We start from the raw sequence: 21,982 nt of genomic DNA, 5'->3' as shown, positions 1-21,982 counted from the left end.
AGGTGCCTTTGTACCCATGAACATACAAAAAAATAATACATAAATAGGTCTGAGGAACTCAATTATACTCAATACATTTTCATAAGCCATTTTTTGATGAAATACTTCAAACATCCATTGAATACAACATTAAATAAAATATCCAACCTAAATTAAACTTTGAAAATTAATCGATGGTTTTTTCCCTTTTTTTAAAAATTTTCTTTAATTGTTAACATCAGTGAATTCTTTGAAAAAGTTATTACTCTTAAGAGAGTTATTATAAATAATTAATATGTTTTTAAACAAAAAAAAAATAGATTCATGATATTATGGCTCTCTATGTACCTACATAATAAACTCAATTTATATGCAAATTGAAACCTTTAACCAAAATTAACCCATTACAAAAGAAAAAAAAACTCAGTTTAGTTTAAACCAACAAAAATCTAGAAAAGTCGATTTCAAATGAAAACAGGTGGAATTGACGGTCTGTAGATCCTACAACAGGTGGGGGTTACTTCAACATTATATCTTCAAGCCCTACTTCAAATTCATCATCATTGATGAAAGCAAATTTCGAACGTTGATGACAAGGCACCATTTTTAGGTACTTCGCATTGTAAGAAGACTCACGTGTGACCCAAGGAGACTAAAAATTGCCGTCCGTGGGTACATAAGGTTATTTGTCCTTGGGTACAAAGGTACGCCATTTTGGTTTTGCAAGCCAGTCGCATCGACAGGACCACAGTTTTGCAACATCAAAATCAGAAACAAAACCTTCAAAATAAAAGGAATCATGATACCTACAACAAAAATGAATAATACAATCCACGGTGGACGAAAAATAATTGCTCATGTTTTTTTTTACTTAGGTGCTACTAAAACCGAAAAAAAGGGATAGAATCTTAAACGTTCGTTTGATGGCGTTGAAACTTCCTGGGTACTGGAGAGGGCTGTGACACACACGTTGAACCCCAATTAGGATCTCTCTCGACGATAGGCCGGAATTTTACGACCAACGTCCGTAGGTACAACCGTCCGTGGGTAGAGCAGCTTCCCCTACCATCTCTTGCTCCAAAGCAGAAGAGATGTACTCCTACCATTTGCACTGATTATCTCCAAATTTTTAACTTTTGCACTTACATCCTTTTGCTTCTAACTGCCTCATATGTTGCCTTGCATTCACATAATAAATTCAAGTTTAGTCTGCCGGATCTCCGATTTTTCTGAACCGGGACATATTTTGAAAGTGTTAAGTTTTTAAATAAAGATTTAACAACAAAAACACAGAAGTAGGGGATGTTAGGAGTCGCCCGGGCCATTGGTCCCTCCCGGCTTTCTTCCCCCAAGATCCGACACTAAGTTCAGTTTCAAAAATCACCACAAATGTTGTATTGTAATTGTGGTTCCATTTATTCTATGTTTCCAATACCCCACATCATCCGAAATATAATTTTTAGCAAATTATCACGGAACAACATTTTTTTCTCTCCCTCTCATTTTGTTAACATAAAATAAACATTTTAACTCTTAACAAATATACATGTTCTTCAACTGTGTTTCAGCTGAGCTGTCCACATCCGTGAAAGCAGTCTACCTTTCAGAAAACAGGTTTCAGAATTTAGACAGAACTCTTCAGTTCAGCAGGGCCTTGCTTGCAGAGGTCGCCTTCAACCACCTTCAAATTCTCACGGCTGATGATTTCCGTGGCTCTCGACGATTGCTCAACCTCAACTTGTGCGGGAACGCGATCGAGAGGATTGACACGTTGACATTCTTACCACTAAAAGATGAGCTCAATCACTTGGATCTCAGCTTCAACTCCATAAAAGTCTTGAACGGCAGCGTGCGATACCTGACTCACCTGATTAGTTTGAATTTGTCCTCCAACTTCATAATGGTGAGTAATGAAAGTTTGCTATACCCTTAAGAAAGATTTCGAAAACTGGGATTCTCGTCTGTTTTGCCATTTGTCACAAAATTTCTTTGACGCAGAAGACTACATTTGGGGAAAATCTAACCTAGCAGAGCGTCGTCATGCTCCGATTAGGATTATCACAGCCTTCGCAATGCTGCCAAGTTAGGTTTGCCCCAGCTACAGATGCTGGTTTACCAGTAGTTGACCTCGCTGATATTGCCAGGACTAAATGTTATTTCGCAAAATTTGGCTACCGCTACAAAATCCCATTTATCGAAATAGCCCCCTGTTTCAAGAAATTGCCTGCGCCAACGAAATGGAAAAGTATCAATGTTTCTGCACCTGGCGCAAATCTTTATCATAACTCAAATAAAAATACCATACATGCATTTAACCTATCCAAATAAAAAAAAATTCAAGATCGCTATATTGGCTCACTCGCGAACAAATAAATGTTTTTCAAATACAGTGACTCCCAAAAGTGTTCGTACACCTTGAAATTTGTTAAAACAAAAATAACGCGAAAATGAATTCGAATATGAGGTCCATTTTTTTTTCACATCATTCATATGCCATTCTAAATAAAACCTAGTCGTGTTGTCAAAATATTGCCTGATTTTATTTTTAAAATTTGTCAAAAAACGATGAGACAGAGAAATAATACGCCATAAAAGTCATCATACACTGCAATATTTTCGAATGAATTAATGATTAAAATTATCACATACGTCGTTTTTTAAATTATTTTTGCATTTTGTTGACACTGCAAAGTCATTTTGTTTTAATTTTTTGTTTATTTACTCCCTAATATTCTGCTTATTATTTTTAAATGGCTGGCCATCGTAAAAAACGTCAAACACCATTCGAAATTTGTTTTTCCCCTCACAGCAGCGGTAAATTAGTTTGAAATATTTCTAAATTAGGTAATTTATATCATTCTATAGTAAAGTGCTTGATAAAATGCTTTAGAGAGTAGAAGTGGATCAAGATAAGAAAAGGTCAGCTGGCAAAGTTAACAAAGCGTGATCGAAGATTTACAGTTAAGAAAATTATGAAAAATACACATTTGAGTGCTGTAAAAGTTTCTGTAGAATTTAATGACACATTTTACGTTTACTTTCACCTAAAAATGTTCGAAAAGTTCTCTGATTAGCTGGATTAGATGGGACCTCTTCCCGCAGAAATTGTCTTGTTCGTGCGAAAAACAGAAAGCTTACGCTTTTCGTCGCAAAATCAATGATAAATAAGCTCCAAAACGTTTTGGAATAACGTCTTACTTACAGATGAAAATAAATTCAACATATTTGGTTAAATTGTTGTACAATTGTAAGTAGAAGAAAAAATGAGGAACTTAATCTTAAGAACTAAGTTGGATCAGTTAATCAGGACGGTGAAGGTGTTCTGGTGTGAGGGTGCATATTAGCATCAGGACTAGGAAGTTTGGAATTTTTTGATGAAATAATGAATCATGCTATTCATTGAAATATTTTAAAAAACAATTTTAAACTATTATCCCAAAATTTGCTTTATTGAAACAAGATGCCTTTTTTTAATCAAGATAACGATAAGAAGCACGAAGTATTTAACGTCTGCTTCTGGTGCTTCAAAAATTGTCCTTAAGTTTAAAAGTGTCTCCTCAATCGCCAAATTTAAACTTAATGTAACACACTTAGAGAAACCTGGAGACTAGATTACGAAACTACAGCATTGGAACGAAAAGTGAACTAGAAACAGTAAGACTTTAAGTGCGTTTGTACACTTTCTCAGATATTGCACAAAAAAGAAAGAAAAAGCAACGAAATCTATTCCCAGACATTTAAAAACTATTGTTGATACTGTATGATACTCTACCAAATAAGAACATAGTAAAAAGTTAGATTATTTACTAATTTTTCGATATTTTTTCAAAGTGTACGAAGATTTTTGTGAGCTGAAGTTTCTGGCACTTTTTGATTATTTATTTCTTAAAAATCAAATTTTATTATGTTAACAATTTTCTTGTAGTTTTGTAGAAAATAGATCATAGATCTTATAATTAAATACTCATTCCAAAATAGTAATTTTAATCAATGGATAGGGGCATATTTGGTTGAAAATCGCAAGTGTATGAACACTTTTGGGAACCACTGTAGATATTCCGAATATTGTGACACATTAAGATGTTATATTTTTTAGGATTTTGACGAAGGAGAATTTACTAGTCTCAGTGAGCTGGAAACGCTCTACTTGGACAACAACCATGTTGTGACCTTGGGCCAACAGTTTCAACAGTTACCTCGGCTTCAGTACCTTGACCTTAGGAATAATTACGTTGAGAGTCTGAGCCAAAACGAACTGCCAGTGAATTTGCAACGCCTCGATTTCAAAGGTAAAAGTCGCAACTATAGTCGGAATAAAATTCATTACAGGAAAAATGCCGTGGGTGGGACGTGTGAACTTTATTTTAAAAAATTTCTTCTCAGAATCCTTTTTTTCTATCAAAGATACGCTTTTTTTTTTCTTTTGAGATTAAAGGGAGAAAAAATATTTTCTAACTTAATGGTATTAGTTTTCGCATCCTTCAATCAAATGACTTCGCTTGCAATCTTTACTTCATTCAAGTGAGTTCATTTTTGCACTCACTTAAAGTTAACTTATGAGGCAGAGAATATTCATTTTACTAAACATTTATTGATTTTAAGGTAAACGGGATTAAATGCAACTGAGATTAAATGGCAATATAGATGGATATAGATTAGGGTTTCCAATCCCGCAATACTGATCCCGAATCCCGCATGTTTTTTTGTGGGAATAATCCCTCGGGATTGAGAGAGAAATTCCGCGGGATTTCCAATCCCGCAAAAACTTTGAACGCAAACGTTTTCCAACTGTTGCTACCTATTAAACAGTTATTTTTACAAGTATCATCTGAAGTTTTAATCACCTTTCTGTACATCTGCAAGAAAAATTTTGTCTCATATGATGAACGGTGGATTTTCCATTCAAGATAACAATATAATAGAGAATATTTTTCTGAGAATGAATGGGTATTCCCATTTGAGGCTTCAGTGTTCGTTTGCTCAGCAGTTGCGAAAATACGTAAAAAATATAAGCCTTTTCGAAAACCACTACTTAATATTGAAACCCTGAAAATTGGACTTTAGAAGAAATTGCGAACCTGTCTATTTTAGAAGGAAGTATTTTAGAAGGAGGAAGGAGGTAAATTTTATGGGAATCTTTTGCTAAATGTCCACAATAATTTAATCTCAGTAAAATCAACTGCAGTTGAGCCACATCACACGTTTTCATCAAACCCATTATTTTCTGCGAAAAAATATTTTCCCATCACATACGAGCGATGCTTTGTAAGATGCATTGGACTTTTTTAAACCGCAATTTTACGCACCAAACGGTAGTCAGTAATTGAGATGTGACTTTGTATTACTATACAATTGGTTTGCGAAATTCGAGATAATTTTTAACTTATGTAACAAAATAAGTCATTACTAATAAGCGCAACTTTTTCTATTTGACACAAAAAATGTTACTTTTAAAAGAATAAAGTCAATCCCACGGGATCCCGGGATCCCGCGCGATTGGCTTTTTGCAATCCCAAATACCACGGGACTGATATGGCGCGGGATTAAAAACCCTAATACAGATGAAATTAGTAAAATATTGTATTCCTAAAATGTTTGATAAATTCTTAGCCCTTTTTCTTCAACCACTGCTTTCAATTTATTCTAGAATGGTAGTTCATGTCCCGAAAAGTCCTTGCTAAATATTAATAAAAAATAGAAGCTTAGATATGGAAGTATTTCGTATACATTAAAAAATGGAGTAAAATTTGATCAAAAAAGTTTTCTTTCTTATGTTTTTTTAATAAAGTAACATTTTTTTCACAACCTTCTCCAGAAATAATATTCTTGTAATGCATGATTTAAGTAATTTAGACTCTGTGCAGATTCAGTTTTTTAATATTGTCGCCTCAAAGCAACAGTACGATATCTTACTGTTATTCCTAGGATTACATGTCTTACTGTTGCTCTGAGGTGATAATAAATTCCTGAGAAAATATTGCGAAATAATAATTAATCAAACAATAGAAATTACCGCACCTTCTCTTGTGACATTCATGTATTCGAGGAGTCAAATATGATTGAGGTTCTTGGTGTTGACCATGGTTGGCCATCAAACATTTTTAATTTATTCCAACAAATTCAATTTATTTAAATGAATTAGCTGTGGGAATTATTTTTTAGTACTATGTTTATTTATAATGACTTTATATCAGTTTTTTTAACAATGAACACTTTACCCCATCCCAAGTGATAAATAAAATACATATGAAAAAGAAAATGACACAAGACTATTTCAATCAGTTTGTTTCTTCCTAAAATTAAATGCAATTTGTTCTTTATTAATTTAAGGTTAAATAACAACAAAAAGATTAAAGTTTTTCAAGACATTCTTGTATTTATTATCCACCTAAATTGGAAAAACCTGAATTTTATGACTGCTTCAACCCATCAGACCCTATTATTCTGTACCGGGAAATTTCGGGTGTTGACTTTTCTATTTCATCTGTTCAGGTAACCCTTTCAAATGCAACTGCAAAATTCTCCCTTTCCTCAAATGGCTGAGAACATATAAATCACCAAGTACAGATGTTAAACTGTGTTCATCTGCTGACGAGACACAAAATGCAGTACACTGTCCCGGTCCTTGCTCTTGTGAATGTACTGGAGTGGGAAATGAAAGTTTCATGACCGTCAACTGTAGTTCCAGATACATGTCTATGCTTCCACCTTTTCTGACTGGTGATTCAAGATATTGGCATGGCGTAAGTATTCAAATGTTTCATCACTCACATAATTTTTACGGTGCCGAAATGCTATTCGAATTTGAAAGAATGCAATTGATGTTCACATTTTATTTAAAAAATAAACCCAAGAAACGGTAAGAAGTGAAGTCAGTAGCTATCACCACGTAACTGGAGATAAGGAAGAGTTGCAGGCAAATACCGAGTAGCTCGTTATATTATCTCCCTTGTGTTGGCTCGTCCAGCATCCTGAGATTAAGTTTCACTCGCGTTTTGGCTCGCCCCGCATCCTGAGATACAGTTTCTTACTTGTTAAGGCTCATCCAGTACCCAGAGAGTGCACTTTCACCCTTGTTTCGGCTCGTCTAACATCTAGGGGCTGCAATTTCGTCCTTGCGTCGGCTCATCCAACATCTAGTGACTGCAATTTTCCCCTTGTTTTGGTCCGTCTAACATCTTGGAACTGCAATTTCGCCCTTGTTTTGGCTCGTCTAACATCCAGAGATTGCAATTTTGCCCTTGTTTCGGCTCGTCTAACATCTAGCAACTGCAATTTCGCCCTTGTTTTGGCTCGTCTAACATCCAGAGACTGCAATTTCACCCTTGTTTCGGCTCGGAGGTCTCGAATAGTTCCCCACTGCCTAGCCCAAAAGAAAAAAAAAAGGAAATTTCGATCTCTAAATGCTGCAGCAAACTCTTTGGTATATGCTAGAAAATGGTAAGATGGTTTTATAGGGTGTGACTGTGACAAAACAAATCGCAGACATTTCACCTACATCTTTTTTTTTTTTTTTTGCATAACATGATTAACACTTTCATGCGCTGTCAATCGCGCACTGGGTGCCTGCAGGGAAAATCCTCTCTCCCCGAGTGGAGATGTGAACTATCCGTAAAATATGTGGTAGTTTTGTTTTGTTTTTGTTATTTTTATATTTTTTGGAAAAAAATGATTTTTTATAAATAAAAATGACATTTCTCAATAGTTTCTGAGTTTTATTTAAAAATTAGTATGGGTTTTTACAATAACAATTTACAACTGTTTGAAAAAGCATTAAAATTTCAATTAAAGCGCAAAATTAGAACTAAGGTGACGTAAATGATCTATTTCTGTTTTCAACCATGTAGTGAAAATATAAGTGCTGCAATGTATAGTGCGACTCCGGTTAGTTGATCTGTGAAATTGACAATGTTTACCTGTTATTTAGAGTCCACTCAGTGGTAACGTTCTATGGTGCGGATTTAAGTTAGAATATTTTTGATAAACTGCTATGTTCTAGTAATCATTTGCGTCAGACCTTGCGTCAGATCCGGTAGTTCTGATTTTTTGCTGAGTTGTTTATGACATTGTTCCAATAAATAATCTAAATTTGTGACCTCGAGAGCTAAACGCAACCTTTGCATAAATACAAAAAAACGTGAAATTTTAGACTTCACTGAAGTTTTGCCGATTTTAACCTTAAACGACATTCAAAAAATAAACAAATAAATAAAAACTGCTATGAATGGTTTTAAAGTGGAGATTTGCTACAACAGGAACTTACAAGTCTCTTTAGATCCGATTGTTTCCAAGATAAAACCTTTAAAAGTTTATTTATTTATTTATTCTAACCTCGCAAGTTTTTGCAATATTTTGTCGTTCTGAATGGCTTTGTTGGATCTAAAGAGATAGTTCTAGATTCATATTATAGCAAATGTAATCAACTTTGAAAACGTTCATAATAGGTATTATTGAAAAAATTAATCATTTAGGGTCAAAATCGGGAAACACTACTGTAAAGTCAAAAATTTAACGGTATTTTCGATTTTTGACTGTTTTCCGTTCGACGCTCGAGATCACAAGCTTGGATTATTTATTGGACCAATATCATAAACAACTCTGCAAAAAAAAAGCAGAACTACAGGATCTGATGATTTCAGGGTCTTTTCTTGAACATTGTCTGAAATTTAAGTTTTAAAAATTCCATTTAAGTTTGACTTAAAGGACGTTAAGAGAATGAGAAAGGTTTGGGGGCTCACTATGGAAATATTTCAACTTTGATCACTGAAAAGCGCAGTTGTAGTCACACCAAAACCTTATAATTCAAAGGGGTTTTTTTTTTTGCTTTTAGAAATAGATTTAAAGTATGATTCACTTACTATATAAAATCTTTTTCATATCAACGGTGCGGACTCACCGCTCCTAAAAGTCTGCCACCCGGAACGGCCCGCCCCCCGCCGCCCCACCCTAACTACGCCGTTGTCAAAGTCATAGATACTTTTTATCAGAGCCACATTATACCCATATTCTACTTTTACCTTAGCTTGTGCATGTTTGTATTTAATGCAGGATAACATGGTAGTCTCTCAGTATACTCGGAGAGAAACTCCCTTGTTTTACATCCACGATGAGGTACGATTTCTGGATCTCGAAAACAACTTTTTCCAATCTCTGAACGGCGCCCGGTTGCCTGCCGGACTTCGGAGACTCCATCTCAGCGGCAACATTCTCAGCAGATTGCCGGACCATTTCCTATACGCCTTGCCGAAGTTGGAAAAGCTGACTCTGTCCCGGAATCCATGGAGTTGTGGATGTGGTGTGCTGTCCATGAAGACCTGGCTGAAGTCCAAATCGGAGTTGGTAAATAATGTGCAAAATATTTATACATTTTTTACTTCCTTTTACAAAAGAGGAAATATTGTATTCGCGTAAAAATTTTCACTCGAAATCGACCTTAATTTCCATTTTACTCATCCCCCAATGAATATTGAGTTTTTTTTTGTTTTTTTTTTTCGAGTCGACCACACGTGGATAAGTGCCTAAGAACGTATAGACACGCGAAATATCCATAATGACGATTCCCGAGTTAATTACAACGAGTTTTCTCGTGACGTCTGTATGTACGTATGTATGTATGTGCGTATGTACGTATGTGCGTATGTATGTCGCATAACTCAAGAACAGTAAGTCCTAGACAGTTGAAATTTGGTACGTAGACTTCTAGTGGGGTCCAGTTGTATACCTTTCTTTTTGGTTGCATTCGGATGCTTTTAAAGGGGTCTTTTGCCCCTTTTTGGGGGGAAATCATTGTTAATTTCGATGTAAACTCAAGTGGTGTTATAATTTGGCGGACACTTGGCAATATATCGCCAGTCTTTTGGTCACCAAGTTTTCTCGCTAACTTGGTGACAATTTTTTTTTTTTTAAATCTGTTTTGATTTGGCCACTTTTGGTGATATTTAGAGAGTAAACTATTGAATCACATTAAAATTGCCAGTAATGGAGAAATGCAATTAAATTGGAGCAAAAAGAAGTCATGTTATGCACACATCAGCTCGTTTTCTTCAAAGGAAGCGTGACCAATTAAATTCAAGAAAAACAAATATTTGAGGGTAAAATATTTCAGTCTCAGGAAAAAAACTATTATCTTCTGCTTTTTGTTTTTTCATTTAAAAATACATTTAATTTTCATTTATTTCTCTCTTTTTTTAATGCATTTCGATTAGATATTTTTTGTACTCTTTATTATTTCTGTAACATTTGGAAAATGTTTCTTATTAATGATTGTTCTTCCTACAGGAATTTTGGACACCAAATATATTGAAATGAATTCATAAAAAATATGTGATTTATATTTTTGTTTAGTCTGTTTTCATTTAGCCTGTTATTTAAATTTTAACGCTGCATTCGGTAATTAAGAAGGAACATTTTTGAAGTCGTATCTACCTATAAAATGACTCGTACCAAAGATATTTAAAGGAATTAATTTTAAATGTTTTTTTTTTTAATTTTATTTTCGACTTTAAAATAAAATCGTTCTTTTTTTAGCAATTAGAATTTTTTAACTGTCTATTATTTAATGTTATAATTGCTCTTATTTCTTACTGCATGGATAATTTACTTTTTGATGTTTGCTCCATGTCTCATGGAATAATTCTCAAAATATTGCGATTTATTAGGGTTCTTTTTTTTTCCTTTTTGCATGACATTTAGTATGAATAGCAAATCTGAAAAGATGGACTGGTTTTATGCAAAATTTTAACTTTTAGAAACGCGGAGTAATCCATCATAGGAATTCAAAAATTAAAAAAAAAAGGAAAAATTCAGAAAAATTAGTGTTTCACAACCTGGCTGCAACTCTTGATTGCGAAAACATTACAAATTGAAATGTGAAGACCAGCAACAGGTTCTGAGCCCAGCTAAGCTGGTCCTAGTCAGTTTATTAGTCCCCAACCAAAACTAATGGCCCTTTAAAATTTATCCACCTCCGTGCTCATTGCAGCCTCAGACGGTAAGCTGTTCCAATTGCCCACAACCCTACGGAAGTAATAATTTTTCCTAATTTCCAGGTTAGTTTGAGATGTGAATAGCTTGAAAAAATGACCCCCCACCCTGCTTTCTATGCAAAAATTTAACCCGTTAACATCTTTTAATTTGATAAATTTATACAACTGAATCGTGTCCCCTCTGACTCCCCTTTGCTCCAGAATTCATATATTAAAGCGATTTAAGTCTGCTATCATAAGCCAAAGCTTCAAAAGTTCTTTTATTAGTCTAGTTGCGAGCCATTCCACAACAAAAGAAAAGATTTTGTTTATGTCACGTGCCCATATTTTTTAAACAGTAGGGACAAAACGTATACATATAATTTAATTGAAAAACCAACGTAAATATAGCACACAACTAACACAAAAATGCAGCATAAAGCAGCTATTTCAAGGCTACAATGGAGCCTTTTCACCAGTGCAAAATCTCAGCACAAAATCAGAAAGTCGTGAGAGAACTCAAAACTTTTAGTTTTAATTTGTGCTTTATTTACGTTGGATTTTCAATTTAATCATGTTGTAGCACAAAGCTTATTTGATCTTTTTTTTTCATTTACGTATACGTATAGTCGGGGCAAGCTTAATCTGGCGGCGTCCTAATGTTGTGATCTAGATCTACATAGCCTTCGCAATGCTACCAGGTTAGATTTGCCCCCCCCCCCCTCCCAAGCCGCAGAATTTTCCGCAGCAGTCTGTGACGCAGATGAAAAATCCAAAAATAGTTTGCGAGATAATAAGACACATATGAATCGTAAAATCTAAATCGGCTCCCAGAAATACTGAAAAATAAGATACTAAACTTAAAAACCACAAGTACGGTACTCTCATGTTGGTTAAACATGGTACTTTCAAACTCTCATGTTGGTTAAACATGGTACTTTCAAACTCTCATGTTGGTTAAACATGGTACTTTCAAACTCTCATGTTGGTTAAACATGGTACTTTCAAACTCTCACGTTGGTCAAAATGGTACATGTGGTTTATATCACGGAAAATATGGTACAACGCTTCATCCGCTGAGATTCAGGATTTTGTACTTTAAACATTTTTGATTTTTTTCTCCCCCAACTAAGAAAATAGACTTTCTCATGAATCTGCGACGCACGTAGCAACGTCGCACTGTTTTCCAATTAGCTCAAGCAAATCTTTATAGCTAAAAATTCAAATGGTTGGGAGAAAAATTGGTCACTAAAAACGTTCAAATAGTTTTAACCAAGCTTTTGACGAATATGGAATACAGTGGCCGCAGCTTACATGAATCACGTTTGCTCTAAACAGTTTTGATCCAAAAAGCGTCTGATTCAATAAAGCGGCTAATTCTATAAGGCTGGATTCTGTTCTCTTTTTCACAATTTGATTCATTAAAGCGGATGATTCAATGAACCACTGATTCAATTAACCGGCGTCCACTGTACAATGAAAATTCTTAATGATTAAAGAAGCTGATCGACAAGGACAGAATGAAAAATTCTAAAATCGTAATGACTGCTTTTTTTCTTTTTCTTTATTTTTTCTAACGAGTTATTCAAAAACGAAAATACATTATGTAAATATGTTATACATTATGTATTTAAATACATTATGTATTAAGCTGTGCCCTTTATTTTTTAGTTTATTTTAAGTTTTTCTTTCCAGGTACCTGATGTGAACAGCACTTTCTGCTTTTCTCAAGGGGCCCTTCGTAGTTCAGACAGCACTTTGTTGTTGTCCTTTCCTGATAAAGATTTGTGCCCCCGTAAAATTATTACATATCTCCTGATAGGCTCAGCTGTAATAGGTAAGAACTTATATATATTAATTTATTGATTCAGGGAAACAAGTATTAAAATTAGGCAATAATAAATATAGCTGTTTGAATCATACAATTTTTATCTTATTCCCCAAAAGGCATTATTAACCAAATTTTTTCTTCTACGTAAAATTATTCTTGATCTACAGATAAGTCAAGGATTAATAGGAATGAGTTGAAATGTAATTTCACAATCACTTCAGAGATATCATAAATGTATTTTTTTAGAGTGAAAAATGAGTTTTAAATTAAAGATCTATATCCACAATAATTCATTACTTATTTAAATAGTAATATACATGAGTTGATACAGCATTACTTTATTGATTCGGGGAAACAAAGAATTAATTAGGTTATAATTATCATAAATTAACATCAATATTCGTTTCTCATGAAGATACTTTTCATTTAAAATTATCTTTTCCTTACAGGTAGGTTAAGAATAATTAGGTAAGATTTGACGCAGAATTTTTTTTATTGTTCCAAAGAAAATAGAAAAATTTAGTTATAACAGTCCCATATGAGGCAGTGAGAAGCAAAGGGATGTAAGTAGCAATATTAAAAATTTGGAGATAACCAGTACACAGGGGAAGTGAACCTCTCCTCTGTCTTTTGGGCAACAGATGGTACTAGTAGCCCTGGTAGTTGCTGCTATACAGCATGATCTAGAAGAAAAAAAATTTAATGAAAGCCTACCTAGATCTTTAAACGCGTTTTACTCAAAACTTGAAAATGTCTACTTACATCCCTTTGCTTCTCACTGCCTCATAAAATCTTTTCTGATGAAGATGTGTGTTTACATGGAATCACGGTTTCTTCCTGATTTCTGATAGGCTAGAGTTCTATCAATGAGACTTCTGTATTATTTCAAGGGAATTAGAAATCAATTTAGTAATAATCAATCAAATGTGTTATTTTCCAATAAAAATTTGTACCCACATAAAATCATTAATTTTCGCCTGATGCGTTCATGAGTAACAGATAAGAAATTATATGTGATTTCTTGATTGTTTCAGGCAAACAAACGAGCTGATATGTGCATTACATGACTTCCTTTATTCCAATTTAATGTCATTTCCCTATTATTGGCAATTTTAATGTGATTAAATAGTCACTTTCTAAATGTCACCAACAGTGGCCAAGATGAAATCAGGTTTTTTGGAAAAAAAATCGCCAAATTTGTCGCTAAGTTGGCGACAAAACTTGGCGACCAAAAGACTGGCGATATATCGGCAAGTGTCCAACAAACTGTAACACCACTTGAGTTTACATCGAAATTAACAAAAATTTCCCCTCAAAAAGGGGCAAAAAAAAAAAAAAAAACCATTAGGGACATCCGAATGCAACCAAAAGGGAAGGTGCACAACTAGGCCCCGCAAAGAATCTACGTGCCAAATTTCAACTTTCTAGGACATATCGTTTTTGAGTTTTGCGAGATACATACACACAAACGCACATACATACGTACATACGGACGTCACGAGAAAATTCGTTGTAATAAACTCGAGGGTCGTCAAAATCCATATTTCGGGTGTCTCTAGGTTCCTAGGCATACATCCACGTGTGGTCGGGTCGAAAAAAAAGAAAACTCAACATTCATTCGGGGGGGGGGGGGGGGGGGGGGAGAGAAATGGAAATTAAGGCCGATTTTTGAGTGAAAATTTTTTCGCGAATACAATACTTCCTTTTTTGTAAAAGGAAGTAAAAATAAAATCCAGGTTGATTAATACAACTATATTCATGTTTGATCTTTTTTGACGAAGATGCGTTTCTACGCATCATGAAATGACTGCTTCCTTACTTGCTGGTTAGGGAATAATAAGTAAAAGGATGGGATTTTTCTTTATTGTTTCGCGAGAACTGTAAATAAATTTTGAGTGCAAATTATTACTTATTAAATAGTAAATCCGAGTTAATGCAGGATAGTTTTATTTCTTCAGAGAAACAAGAAGTAAAATCAAATTGTAACTAACTGCGATGATCTTTTCTGGTAAAGACGCCTTTCTACAGAAACCATTGCTTACTCACTTATAGGTTAAAGACTAATTAATAAGAGTTGATAAAACATTTCATTTTTGTTTCAGGAGAAAAAAAGTGGATTTAGTGTTGTTACGCAAAATCATAACATGTTTCATCCAAATTTTTACTTCCTTCTTTGTAAAAGGAAGTAAAAATTGTATTCGCAAAAAAATTTTCACCCAAAAATCGGCCTTAATTTCCATTTTGCTCACCCCCAAATGAATGTTGAGTTTTTTTTTCAACCCGACCACACGTGGATATGTACCTAGGAACGTACTGAGTTCCTAAATATCCATTTTGACGATCCCCGAGTTAATTACAACGAGTTTTCTCGTGACGTCTGTATGTACGTATGTATGTGTGTATGTATGTCGCATAACTCAAGAACGAAATGTCCTAGAAAGTTGAAATTTGGTACGTAGACTTCTAGTGGGGTCCAGTTGTATACCTTCCTTTTTGGTTGCATTCGGATGCTCAAAAGGGGGTCTTTTGCCCCTTTTTGGGGGGAAATCATTGTTAATGTCGATGTAAGCTCAAGTGGTGTTATAATTTGGCGGACACTTCACGATATATCGCCAGTCTTTTGGTCGCCAAGTTTTGTCGCCAACTTGGCGACAAATTTGGCGATTTTTTAATTGCTATTTTTTTTTATCTGGTTTTAATTTGGCCACTGTTGGTGATATTTAGAGAGTAAACTATTGAATCATATTAAAACTGCCAATAATGAGAAAATGATATTGAATTGGAGTAAAAGGAAGTCATGTGAGGCACACATCAGCTCGTTTACTTGAAGGTTTTTAAGTTTACCCTGGGCGCGGACTACAAACAATATCTTTATTTTATATATACAGGGTGTTCCGTTTTAACCTGCAAGAGCTTCAATTTCGCAACCGTTAGTCCTAGATGCATGCATCCAATTGCAAAAATGTTCAAACCAAGATGCAAGTTAAGATGTTAAAATTTGAAGTGAAAATATAAATAAGTCAAAAAATACAAATTACATGGCTTAACTTTTTATACGGGCCCCGGGTCCCCTAACTTATATTTTAGGAAAAAATCTCCATTGAAAAATAATTCCAACACCAAAAATTTGAAATTAGAACGACCAATATTTACGGAGATATGAAACACAGCGTTTTGTGACTTACAGCACTTTTCACTCACCGTCAATAACACCTTTTGAGGGAAAATATAGCGGTTAACAAGGGTTTAAAATTATGTGTGTGCATAGTGTGATTTTTCAAGTTGTTCGAGGTTTTGTAGTGTGTTTTTACGTATCGTGGCATAACATTTGCATTTATTTTTGAATAGCAATGAAAAATATAAATAGGAGAGAGTGGTAATGAATGGTCCATGGGGATGAACGGGCCACTAACAAAATATGAAAAGTATTTGCATAAAATTATTTTAGATGCTACTAATAGATGGAGCTATTTATTCTACTAAACTCATCCAATTTTCAATCGTTTGAGAGAGGCCATTTTTCCATGAGAGTAGGATGATCAAGAATCTGACTCAAAAGTAATTTTTTCCCTTTTCAGTAAAATAAATATTAGCTAAAAAGTATCTGTTATTTCACTGCAAATATGTGTGCTGGCAAGTCTTTCCACATCTATAAACTAATTTTAAGATATATTTTGATGTTATTTGCGATTCCATGCATTGAAAAATCTTATATATTTCAGAAGTATAGGTGGGGCAGAATGGGCTATTAAATCATGGTTATGAATGAGCCACCAAAGTATGGTTTTTCTTCTGATTTTTCCTTTAATACTATACGTGACTGGCTGCCTTAGATTTAGATTACTATCTTATTAGAATAGGTTGATAGTAATTTCTAAAATTTGCACATTTTAACTCTAAAAAATATTAGCTATTTATAAGAAACATAATTGAAATTCTATAAATGATTAGGATGAATTTTCCAGTTATTGACTACATCTACCAGCATTTCACCATTTGGATTTGATATAAGTGATTTTCCATCCAGTATTTAATAAATAGGTTAGAGTAGAATTGTGTGCTTTTGCTGTGTTTATTTTATATGATTTTTTGAAAATGTGCGATTGTTTGCTTTCGTAGGCTGGTGTATATCTAAATAAAACTTAAATAAAAAAAAATACTTGTATATTTGAAAATCTAAATAATAACTCTTAATTATTACTACTTTGTCACTGAACTGACTTTTACCAAAAGCAATTAAATTTTAATTATTAAAAAAATATATAAAATTTAAAAGTAATTGTAATGAAATTAATGAATATTTTTGCTTGTATTTTTATTTATTTAAGAGAATTTTTTAAGAGATCAATTCCACATGTTTTCATTGAATTCATTTAGTTACCCGTTCATTGCCTTCAATGGCCCATTCAGCCCCATGGGTGGGGATGAATCGGCCAAATTTCCTATATTTTTATTTTCTATTATCAGTGATTATAGACATTTTCTAATCCATCTTGTATGACTTTTTTATGTAACCAAATAAGTAAAGTAACTAAAGAGCCAATTCTGAGCTAAAAAAGAGTATTAGAAAAAATTACAAAACTTAAAAAAAGCAAAAATTGGCCCATTCATTACAACTCTCCCCTACTTTGTTTTTCTTACTTTGACGACCTGTCATTCTTCTGAAAGGGCGATAAGTTCCAATCTCATCTTCTGTATGGTCCCTTAAAACTTAAAACTAAAATATATCCTTGAGTTTTGGTCGCACAAATGTCAAGTTTTTTGTGTCAGTAATAGTTTTCAATGGAGATTATTTCTCTAAATATTAATTAGAGGATCTAGGATTCGTATAAAAAGTTAAATTCTGTTTTTGTTGACTCATTTTTATTTTTGTTTCAAACTTTCAATATCTTAACTCTGCATATGATTTTGAACATTTTTGCAACTGGAAGTATACATCTAGTACTAACGGTTGCGAAAACAAAGGTCTTGCAGGTTAAAACGGAACACCCTGTATATATATATATATATATATATTATGCTCTTGCTTCTGTAGGTTGTATTTCACTGTTCATTTTGGGCTTCATTGTTTACACTCGACGCAGAAATTCTCAGTGGTGTTTGAGAACACATTCGGTCACTTGGACCAAATGTCAAGATTCGGATGACTGCATTTACGATGCCTTTGTCTCATTTAGTGACATGGAAGCAGACATTGTCTACAATGAGTTCATATCCAGTAAGTGTTCTTCCACATTTCTACGTAAGGGGAAATTTATGATTCCTATCACAAAATTAATCCATAGAACGTGTGCCAGTGTGGTAGAAGCAATTCTATACCGGAGGACAAATCAGTAGTGTGCAGCCGTCCCCTTTCTAGGTTAGTGCATTAACTTCTCAGTCTTGTCTACCAGTAGAACAGTTTCTACTATACCAGTATACGGCCTCATCTCGATAATTTTAAAACTCCATTTTCCATTGTTTACAATATCTCACAACCACTGGATCACATGGTACTTTTTTAAGCTTACCATGCATGAAGTAAACTACTAACAGCGGATGCAGCAGTTTTTCCGTTCTAGAAGTCAATTTAACCCCCTCCCCCTTCACAATGAGGTGAGATAAAAAAATTCTGGTATGTGTAATGTCGAATATTTATCTTTGAATAAATTCATTTTCCTAAATTAACTAACGCATTTCTTAGTGTAGGGTCATTCTCCAGAAAATAACTTTTGAACGCAAATATTTTTCAATTTCGAAACCTTTTGTTTTGTTTTCTTTTTTGTTTTCTTTTTTTTTTTTTTCATTCTTACATGAAAGAGTTACCTACTAGAAGTAACCATAAACAATGGCCCAGCTAAGTTCCAATTATTTTACTCATAAATTAAAGAAAATGAAATAATGCCTTGTTCACGGAAATAAAGAAAAGAAAAAACTTTTAATGTTTAAAAATCGAGTCCAATTTAATATCAAAGTAGTAATTTTGTTAATTGCGCAAACAATGTGCTATTTTGATGATTAGTGGGAATCTAATATTAATCTCTCCTGATTAAAGTACGGCTTAATTAGTTGTTATCCTTTTAGTTCAAATGTGTGTTAAAAATAGTATTTAGTAAATTTAAGAATATACTGGCAATTTATAATTTTGGTAGAATGCCTAAAATTAATGTATTGCCCCTCCATCAGTTATTTTCACCTCAGAAATAATGGCATTGATGAGGTCTGTCACGGAGGTGAGGAATTTTGCATTAATAAGCCTAATGGATACATTTTTCACGGAAATATTTTTTTCTTCGTCGCTACAATCTGCACATGTTAAGCATATGAAAGCATGTTCACTTCTTTTTTTACGTTAACTTACATCCCTGAAATTCAAGTTCATGGAGGTCTGAAGTCAAAATAACCACACTTAGTTTTTAAAGCAAAATCCATCTTCTTGTTTTTCGACAAAAATCTCACAACTTCTTTATGGCTGAAAATAAACAAGCTGGCTCTCTTGTATCACGGAAAATAAAATTGATGTCATTACTGCCACGTGCTGACGATGAATGGCATTTTGTGTTTAGGTAACCGAGGTGAGAATTTATTGTGTGACATGACTCCTTATCCTACTAAAACAAACCAAAACACAAAATTAAAAAATTAAATATACTTAAACAATTAGTATTTAAGACCCTTGTGAAAGGAATAATAAATAAATAAGTATATACTAATTATTAAACAAGTTATTAAGCAACATAAACAGTCACACACGGTGTGTGACATGCCACGGAGGTGAGAATTCACATGTTGTGAACCAAAAATATACTAAAATAAAAATTATTATTAAAAAATTGTTGGCAGATTTAAATTGTCAAATTTTTGATAAAATTAAAAAGAATTTTGTTTGATGAACTGTTCCCTAAAGTTTTTTCTCTAAAAGGCGTCTGACAGAAAAGTTTCATGTTTTGAAGAATGACCCTGTACTATTACTAGAAGAAAGAACTGCTAGAAACAAGGTTAAGACATTATTTCATACTTATCAGGGCAACTTACTAGTGAGCTCCGTAATTATTACGATATTGATCTAAAGGATATGTCATTTCATGGTAGTACTGTTTCTCAAGTTCTTAGACTTTTTTCGAACGTAGAGCATTTTCTGAATTTAGCGAGCAAAGAATTTGGTAGGGAGTTTAGATTTTTATTCTTTAAAATGTTAAATTTTAAATTATTAAGTCAATTGATAACAATCCACATATTTTTTTTTTTTTTTCAGCATTGGAAAGCCAAATCCCAGGCATAAGAGTTTATTTTCCTGATAGAATAATTTTCCCGCCGAGTGCCACTGTTCGGGAAAACACCCTAGCGGGACTGAAGAACTCAAGAAGGGCTATAATTTTCTTATCCAGGTAATTCCTTTCCTGTTAAACTTTGCTCTCTCTGCCTGCCTTAAAATGACCATTTTTTTCAAAAAAAAATGTCGTTTGTTTAATTTAATTTTTAAACAAAATAGATTTTACGGACTTTGAAAAATGATTCATTTTTGTTTTTACGATGATTAGAAGCGAAGTTATAACCATTTAAGTATACCGGAAGTGATATTTTAAGAACCGGAAGTTAAATTCAAGGACCCCCGAAGACCAGGAAAATATAAAAGCTTTAAAAAAGTAAATATATTGACAAGTATCGTTAAAGAATGCCTAAGGTACTAACATGGAGAATGTTATCCTAAAAAATTGCCTAAAATATTAATATTAATACTCAAAGAAAAATCTTCAAATGCGTTTTCCCCAAGATGAGTTCCTCCAGATATTTTATCCCGACTACAACGATGCCTGTACTTGTTGTGTTTGTAGGCGCATAAGGTGAAGCTATTTTTCTTTTTTTAGAAATTTCTTAATGTGTCCTTGGTGCACAAGTCAACTACTTCAAGCAAACTTCCAGAGAAAAGAGAAGCAGATAGAGCAACTTATCGTCATTGAAGTAGGAGACTTGCCAAAAGACATCGACAGCGACTTGAAAGAAAGTCTACGGCATTCCATTCGCCTTCAGTGGGGACATAAAAACTTCTGGTGCAAACTTTTTAACGCACTGAAGACTAACGATGAAGTAAAAACATCATTGAGACATTTCTTCAAAACTCAAAACAGCTCAGCAGATGAAGATTCTGTGCCGCTGATGAAAAGCATGGATACGTATTGTGAAGTCGCTCTCTAGTCTTCGGATTACTCAAAAAGAATGAGAAAATGTAAGATTTGGAACGCTAGAAGTGTTTCAAAATATCGGGATTTTTTTTTTCAAACCATGCAGTGGACTCATGATTGTTTAGCATTTTTATTTTATGCTGTATTATATCTATACCTCGTAGCCAGACTAGCGGAAATACAAAAACTGCGATTTTCAGTTAATGAATTGTATGTAGAATCATATTCCATACCGAAACATATGAACGTAATTCTAAAAAGAAAATCCATTGTAATAATTTACTAAGGTTAAAAGAGCGCAAGTCTCATTCCTTACATGTGTTTAGGTAAATGTATTTGTCGTGCAAGATATGTGATATAGCTTATTTTACACTTTGACGGGCTGCAGATCGTTATTCTACGAAATAACTTGTTAAACCATGAAATACAAGAGAGTTTTACATTTTAACGGAAACGATCAGTTATTCGATGAAATAACTAGGTGTTCTACAAAATAACGGATTTCATACTTTAACGGTAACATATGAACCACGCAACCGTTTATTCGCTCTCCTGTAATGCAGCGATTATGTGACTTACAACAGTCTGGCTTTGAGGTACAGATATCGTGTTGGTGATGCTCCACTTTTCAATGAAAAAATATCGTCATCAAAGAAAAAAATCTGTGATAATATTCATAAGAGTTCAATAATAAAGAAAGCAGTACTGATGCAGCAACAAACCATGATATAATTTTTGTCGTTTAGAGAAAGAGCTTGTCAGAAGAATTTTTATAGTGTAGTTGCCAAAAAAAAAAAAAAGCGGAATTCAAATGAGTTATTTCAAATTAACGCTTTTGCTTCTTTTTTATATATATATATATATATATTTTTTTCAGCTGGAATTATATTACAATCTCGTTCATCCGGCCCTCGTTATTCTGGATCTCCAAATTATCCGGCTCAAATTTGTAGCCATTATTAATACGTTAAGGTCACATAGACAAATTTAAATTAGGATAGCAAGAACTTAACTATATTTTAGCCGAACATTCACTTTATACGTTG

At 33.7% G+C, this 21,982-nt stretch overlaps 1 protein-coding gene across 1 annotated transcript in view; it reads left to right on the top strand.

The window, feature by feature from the left end:
* LOC129230516 (toll-like receptor Tollo) overlaps positions 1-21,651 on the top strand; it is a 28,638-nt gene extending 6,987 nt beyond the window's left edge. The window contains exons 4-11 of the mRNA XM_054864919.1: positions 1,548-1,882; positions 4,076-4,268; positions 6,472-6,722; positions 9,028-9,318; positions 12,639-12,780; positions 17,810-17,992; positions 20,009-20,141; positions 20,622-21,651. Of these exons, the coding sequence (XP_054720894.1) occupies positions 1,548-1,882; positions 4,076-4,268; positions 6,472-6,722; positions 9,028-9,318; positions 12,639-12,780; positions 17,810-17,992; positions 20,009-20,141; positions 20,622-20,949 (1,856 nt within the window). The 3' untranslated portion in view covers positions 20,950-21,651. The remainder of the gene's footprint in view (positions 1-1,547; positions 1,883-4,075; positions 4,269-6,471; positions 6,723-9,027; positions 9,319-12,638; positions 12,781-17,809; positions 17,993-20,008; positions 20,142-20,621) is intronic.
* Positions 21,652-21,982: the final 331 nt, after the last annotated feature.

Source organism: Uloborus diversus, chromosome 9, assembly GCF_026930045.1.
Source record: "Uloborus diversus isolate 005 chromosome 9, Udiv.v.3.1, whole genome shotgun sequence".
NCBI lineage: Eukaryota > Metazoa > Arthropoda > Arachnida > Araneae > Uloboridae > Uloborus > Uloborus diversus.
This window is presented reverse-complemented; position numbering and strand designations above follow the sequence as displayed.